General features: G+C 45.5%; 1 protein-coding gene across 1 annotated transcript; it reads right to left on the reverse strand.

Moving 5' to 3' along the window:
- Positions 1 to 418: 418 nt before the first annotated feature.
- LOC141532055 (uncharacterized) lies at positions 419 to 4304 on the reverse strand. The gene is made up of 3 exons (XM_074250214.1): positions 4289 to 4304; positions 1821 to 4220; positions 419 to 1776 (listed from the first exon to the last, which is right to left on the reverse strand). The coding sequence occupies exons 1-3, from the start codon at positions 4302 to 4304 to the stop codon at positions 419 to 421; spliced, it is 3774 nt and encodes a 1257-aa protein (XP_074106315.1).
- Between the last annotated feature and the right edge of the window lie 3216 nt (positions 4305 to 7520).

A 7520-nucleotide genomic window follows, 5' to 3' on the forward strand; every position in this document is an offset into this window, starting at 1 on the left:
AGGTTGATTATGACAATACCTGTAATTATTACAGCGGATGACAATTGGGATCCTTGATGAATGCTGATGAGCCGTTTAGATTTTAGGTAATTCACACCCGTTGATTTTAACACTTATTACACGTTGTGATGCCGCACTTGTCGGGATCACGTGGAATACAAGTAACAGTCAAAGCATGGTTTTGACTGTGTTGAATGCCGTAGCCCACAGAGGCGCCTCGGAGGCTGCCCTCTGGTAGTTGAAAAATTGCGGGAGTTTTCGATCACGAGTTGATGGTCGACAATTCCGCAACATTCCGGCCGCCATCAGGAACGGAGTTGCTGATTGAATTCTGTTTGTACCTTGTGTGAAGCCTTGAATGTGTGAATGCATTGACGAGCTGACTGATGGACTTGGCATACTGGTTGATTGTTGCGATTTAGTCATTTGGCTCCGGGGCAAGAGGCAAGAGTGCAAGCTTGTTGATTGGTCGGGTAAGGGTCCCGTTGACTGTTCGGATGGTTACTACACGGACTAGGTTGTCTGTGCCCGGATGAATGTCAATGACCTTCGCCAACGGCCAACGTGTTGGTGGAGTTCTTTCGTCAGTGAGGAGAACCAATGAACCGATTTTGATTTCATAATGAGCTTGCTGCCACTTGGTTATGGCCAGTTGACGTTGAATGAAACTTGAAGACCACTGAGTCCAAAATTGTTGAATGCGTTGTTGGATGAATTGCCACCTGGAAAGCCGGTTGACGTTGATGTCCATCAAGGACGGTTCCGGGATAGCGATGATCGGTCTTCCTATCAGAAAGTGACCTGGGGTGAGCGTAGATAGGTCCTCCGGATCTTCGGTGAGTGCTTCTAGCGGTCTGGAATTAAGAATCGCCTCCACTTGCGTAAGAAAAGTCGTAAATTCTTCAAACGTGAAGGTCGATTCCCCGATTGTGCGAGTGAGGTGATGCTTCAATGATTTAACCGCTGCTTCCCACTTTCCACCCATGTGAGGAGCGGCAGGCGGGTTGAAATGCCAGGAAATTGAATTCACTGAGGCAGCGGCGAGTATCTGAGATGATTCCTGAGTGCCTTGAGCAAAAAGTCGCCTGATTTCATGGTTAGCGCCTTGGAAAGTGGTTCCACAGTCGCTATATAGTGCTGTGCAGACTCCTCGTCGACTGGTGAATCGGCGAAGAGCTGCAATGAATGCAGACGATGAATAGTTGCTGACTAATTCGAGATGGACTGCTGAAGTTGCTAAACATACGAAGACACAAATCCATCCTTTGAACGTCTTTGTTCCCCGGCCTTGCCATGCCATGATAATGACTGGACCAGCGTAATCGACTCCCGTGTGAGAAAACGGTGGAGATGGAGTCACACGAGGGGCTGGGAGTTGACCCATGAGTTGTTGAGCCCTAAGGCCCCGATGACGAGCACAAATAAGGCATCGAAGAATGTGCGAGCGCACTGGCTGACGTCCTCCGATGACCCAATACCTTTGGCGGATGAATGCGAGCGTTAGCTGAGTACCACCATGGAATGTACGCCGATGAGCATCAGAGATGATGAGTTTAGTGAGCCCAGCATCACGAGGTAGTATTGCAGGATGCTTTTGCTGATCTGAAGTTGGAGCATTCTCCAACCGCCCTCCAACTCGAATGATGCCTTCGGTGTCGCAATAGGCAGTCAGACGAGAGAATGGGTGATCCCTTGGCCAGGATGCTTGATTTTTATTACTTTGAACTCGGAGTGAAAGTACATGCGTTGAGTCTCCTTGATGCAGAATTGGAGTGCCTGATTGATCTCATTTGACTTGATTGCGTGATTCAGAGATGAACGTGGTTTGCGTTTAATCATATCCCGTACCCTCATGCATATTACAGTTGCTCTTAACATGCGTAAGAGAGGTATTGGCCGGTCCATGATAGGCCAATGTGATTCCAGTGGCTGAGCCGATGAGTAGAATACCTTGATCGGTCGTTCTTCTAGATGAACATCTGCATCAGTGTGAGTTGGGCTAGTTGGCCAGGACGATGAGTTCTTGAGCAGCCACGGTGGGCCAGTCCACCATAGTTGATGATCCTTCAGCTGAGAGGTTGAGAGGCCTCTTGTAGCGCAATCGGCTGGATTTTCCTTGCCAGGTATGAATCTCCAGTGGCCATCTGGAAGAAGATCTTGAATTTTTGACACCCTGTTCCTGACAAAGTCCTTCCACCTAGAAGGGTGTGATTGTATCCACATGAGTGCTACTGATGAATCGGTCCATGAATAAGTTGGCACATGGGTGAGATTGAGAGTTTTCTGGCAGAATGTGGTGAGTTGTGCCAACATGAATGCAGCGGTGAGTTCCAAGCGTGGAATCGTCAAATGCTTCAACGGAGCCACCTTGGTTTTGGAGCAAAGCAGCGTAACCTTTGCTTGAGTATTATCATTAGGCTGGACCTTGAGAAAGATAACAGCTGCCATTGCTAACTGCGAGGCATCTGAAAAACCATGGATTTCAAGTATAGAATGTGTGGATGAGTGAATCCATCTGGGAATTTTGATGATATTGATTGCTATTAATTGTTTTTTGAATGCTCTCCATTTATTGCACAGGTTATCTGGCAGTGGAGTGTCCCAGCTGAGCTTCACAAGCCATAGCTCCTGCATAAACATCTTGGCTTGGATTATAAGTGGTGAAAGAAATCCCAATGGATCGAATATCTGAGCAATCTCTGATAGAATTGAACGCTTGGTGCATGCGTTGCTTGAGCTTGGTGGTGAATGCTTAAATGAGAAATGATCGCTGATTGGGGACCAGTACAGTCCCAGTATCTTGGTGCTGGCTTCTGGATCCTCAATCTTATATTGTAAAATCGCTTCCGTATGATCAAGTTGACGAAGTTCGTCATGATTGCTTGCCCACTTTGCTAGCGGGAATCCGCCCGCTTTGCAGAGAGCCTCGACTTGGTCTGCAACTTGTTGCAGTGAGTCCAGGTCATCTGCGCCTGCGGAGATGTCGTCGACGTAGCGGCCTTCGGTGAGTGGCTTGATTGCTAGTGGAAATCGATGTCCTTCGTCCTCAACAAGTTGGAGCAGGGCTCTGACAGCCAGATATGGCGCTGATTTTGTGCCATAGGTGACCGTAGTTAACTTGAATGGCGTAATATTGCCATCCTGGTCGAACCAGAGTATTTGCTGAAGATATTGATCGTCCTCGTGAACTCTAATTTGCCTGAACATTTTGGCCACGTCAGTGATAAAGATGTAGTGGTGCTGTCTTGAATTTAATAGGACATCGAAGATGTTTACCTGTAGTTTAGGCCCGGTATGCATGATATCGTTGAGTGACAGGCCTGAACTGGTTGGTTTTGAGCCGTTGAACACCACACGGATCTTGTATTGATTGTTGACTTCCTTGAGCACCCCATGATGCGGCAGGAAGTACTGGGTATGATCTGAAGATGAGGTTGTGGGTACCATGTGGTTTAAATTGATGTATTCTGCCATGAATTCTGTGTAGAGTGCGTTGAGCCGGGCGTCCTTGCTTAGACGACCCATGAGATGGTGTACGCATCGTATTGCTGGCTTGAAGGAGTCTCCAAGTTGATCAGGACTCTTTAACAGCGGTAACCTGATGATATATCTGCCCATACTGTCTCGAGTGTGCGTTGATTTGAAGTGGGCCTCGCAGGCCTCTTCTTCTGGCGAAAATAAACTTGTGTGATTGCTAGTGATTTCTTCTTGAACCCAGAACCGAGTCAAGAGGTCCTGGAGGTTTCGATCTTGACGAGTAGATATAGCGTGGAATGTCCTGGGGGAGTAACGAGCTCGAACCCGGACTGGACCCATGATGACCCATCCAAAAATGGTGTTTTGAGCGAAAAGCCCAGGATTTTCCCCTCGAATAATCTGGTTGATGATGATTTGACCGTAGTAATCGGACCCGACGATGAGGTCAATCGGGCCTGGTGAAGAGAAGCCTGGATCGGCTAGCGTGATGTCGCTGAATGCTGCCAGATCGGCACTTGGTATCGAATTGGCTGGTAATTGAGTGGACAGTCCACCCAGAATATGAGTTCTGATGTTGATTTCGTTGTCTGAATGTAATGAGCGTAGAGTGATGTTCACACAACCCTTGGTGCGGCCAGCCTTCGCAGAGCCTATTCCCAGGACGTTTAAGTGTGACTGAGTGCGTGAGAGGTTAAGCGCTTGGACTAAGGAATCTGAAATAAAAGATGTCTCAGAACCAGTGTCTAATAAAGAGCGAATTGGAATTGTACTTAGCTTTGTCACGATGTAGACTTGACAAGTTGCGAGTAACGTGGCAGAATGATCATCTTGAATGCACCCAGGCTGAGGGTGATGAGCTGGCGAATGTGAGGCCTGAGTTAGTTGGTTGTGGGAATGGTGATCTCTTGATTGCTGGTCTTGATCACTGGATGATTTCTGGTGGGTGAATGCAGATGATCCTAGGTGATTGTTTGATGCATGATCACGCGGAAGCTGATGATCTCATTGAGCGTTTAATGCGGGAGAACTCTGGTTAGTTGTTTCAAATGTGCCAGGGTGAATCATTGTGTGATGATCCTTCTGGCAGATTTTGCACCGATTAGTAGATTTGCAGACTTCAACTCGGTGATGTCCAAGGCAGTTAGGACATAGTCTGTATCGTATGACGACTTGAGCACGATCCTTGTTGGTAAGTGCGACGAACTGATTACACCGTACGACATAGTGTTCACCACCACATATATCACACGGGTATTGAGGCTTTGGCACCGGTTTATTGGGGAGTGAAGTCTCTGGAGTTGATCGTGAATGTTGGGCGAGCTGGATGCTGTCGCTTGTCGCGACATGAGCGTAAGTGTTCTGTTTGAGCCTTGATGATTTTTGTGATGAATGCGATGATCCCCTGGAGCTGGCTGAATTCGGTGAGGTGTCCTCATAACGTTCTTGGGCACGTGCACGCTCAAGCAGGAAGTCATTTATCTTGCTGAGCCTTGGGTAATTTACTGAAGAGCCAAGAGACAGCTCCCAGGCCTCTCTGGTTGATCGATCCAACTTCCCGATGATAAGATGGGTTAGAAGATGGCAGTCAGCTTCAGTGAAATTGACATTCTGAGCCTTGAGTGCCATGAGTGCCTCATGAACCCGGTTAATGAGTGAATAGAGTTGAGTAGATGACCTTGTGGTAAGTACTGGGAGATTGATGAGCTTGTCTAGTTGTGCTCCGATGAGTAACCTGGGAACGTCGTATCGTTGACGAACAGCGTCCCATGCTGTTTCGAAATTCTCGTTGGACATCGGCAGATTCGCAACGAGCTGAGCGGCTGAGCCTTTGAGAAAGTTCTTCAAATAGTGAAGGCACTGCACCGGCTTGATTCCCTTTCTTTCGATCACATTGGCGGTGAACATGTCGCGAAAGTCTGGCCAAGCACTGTAATCCCCGTCGAATGGTGGTATGTCCAGTGGTGGCAGGCTCACGGGACTGGCGATCTCTTGTGTGTGGCCTGTGGTCACCACAGGCTGAGCAGGAGCTTCTAATAGGTTGATGAGTGTAGACAGGCGCGTCTGAGCACCTGTGAATGATCGATGCGCGAGGTCAAAGATGCCGTCCTTGACATATGAATGCTCTAGGAGCTCTGTAGTACCAGAGGATCCAAGCTGATCGTGGTTGAGTGAAAACTGATGCCACACCTGGGTGAGGACATCTAGCCGTGCCTTGAGTGCAGCTGAACCTTCGGCCACGGTGAGGGCGGCGGAAAGGGCTTCAGCGTCTGAAATGGCTCTCAAGCGTGACATTTGGCCAGCGATCTTGAACTCCAAGTCGCAAGATTTCGTCGTGGACTTCTTACGAGGTTTCTTCTTGTTCTCCGGGTCCGCAGCTGGATCAACTCCTTTGACTCCTTCATCAGTAAGGTCAGAATCAATGACATGAGTGTCAGTGGAAGTGTGAGCGCCCGCTGGGTCGAGAGTGATCGCTGGAGTAAGTGAATGCTGATGCTGTTGAAGTGGAGTCTCAGTGACCTGTTGGTCCGGGATGATCGCAGGCGGAACCTTATCGTTCGACATTGTGATCCCAATGATTATCTGTAACTTTAATTCGAGAACGAATAAGTGATTGTTAGGAGTGCGTGCACTATGATCATTATTCACTGATTTTACCACCCTATCCGGCTCGAGGGACCAATTAATGTAAAATAAACCAACTTGAATTACAGAATTTATTCTTTAATTTGCCGGGATAGGGTGATAAAGAACTAAATTCACCAGTTAAGGAATATTGTCATTTAATAAAATAATTATCACAGTACAGAGTTGAACACATGACTTCATGAACTTAATTGAGCATTTTGATCATAGTCGGTATTCTATGTATTACATTTAATTAACTAACGGCATCAGTAATAAACACTATTAATTATTTGAGCGTAGACAATATTACAGAATTGTAGTTATTTTTAAACAATTGCGTTAAGTTAAATTAACATGAGCACGACAATTGGTTGAGCGCAAGATCTGGCACTTTTTCTTTTATAAAAAAACCTTAGTAGAAAATACAATTATAATTATAATTATGAATTAGTATAAGCCGAATTGGAATGTCGGCCTTGGTGAGTCATCACCTAAGCCGAGTCCAAGTAACTTGTAGTGATTAGAAAATAGTTAAAGTGATTATTCAAGAATTACTCTGTTATTACTATTTGAATGCATGAATGTGTTGAATGCATGTGACCTCGAATGTGTTTGTCTGTATATTCGGCGGGCTTGGTGAGGCCAAGTCCCGCCAACAAGAAGATAGGTTATAGTATGTGCTGATGGCACAGATTGATATAATAATCAAGGTTGATTATGACAATACCTGTAATTATTACAGCGGATGACAATTGGGATCCTTGATGAATGCTGATGAGCCGTTTAGATTTTAGGTAATTCACACCCGTTGATTTTAACACTTATTACACGTTGTGATGCCGCACTTGTCGGGATCACGTGGAATACAAGTAACAGTCAAAGCATGGTTTTGACTGTGTTGAATGCCGTAGCCCACAGAGGCGCCTCGGAGGCTGCCCTCTGGTAGTTGAAAAATTGCGGGAGTTTTCGATCACGAGTTGATGGTCGACAATTCCGCAACACTATCATTATTATTACTATTATTATCGTTCTTGTCATTATTAATACCGGAGTATATTTAATATACTAAAGATGTTTTTTTTATATAATTGTTCATTTACATTTCTTTGTTTAATAGAAAAGTTTATTTAGTTTTAAATATTTGACTGCGATTTATTATTATTTGGAAATACGCGCGAATTCTTGAGTACGCCGCCGCGGTGAGAGATGGCGAAGAATTCTGCTGCTCGTTCGTTTACAGTAAAAACCGACGAGCTAACATAAGCGAAACTGCGTGGCGATAATTTTTGTTCTTTTAAAGAACAAAAATTTATTTTACTTGAAAGAAAGAATTAATTAAATTCTCGAACAGATTCAAAATATCTGAATAATTATTTAATTAATTATTTTCATTGTGAATTAACTTGTTTGTACTAAGT

This window comes from Cotesia typhae, unplaced genomic scaffold, assembly GCF_013202065.1.
Source record: "Cotesia typhae breed Kobodo isofemale line unplaced genomic scaffold, CoteBio_Ctyphae contig_56, whole genome shotgun sequence".
NCBI classification, from domain to species: Eukaryota; Metazoa; Arthropoda; class Insecta; order Hymenoptera; family Braconidae; genus Cotesia; species Cotesia typhae.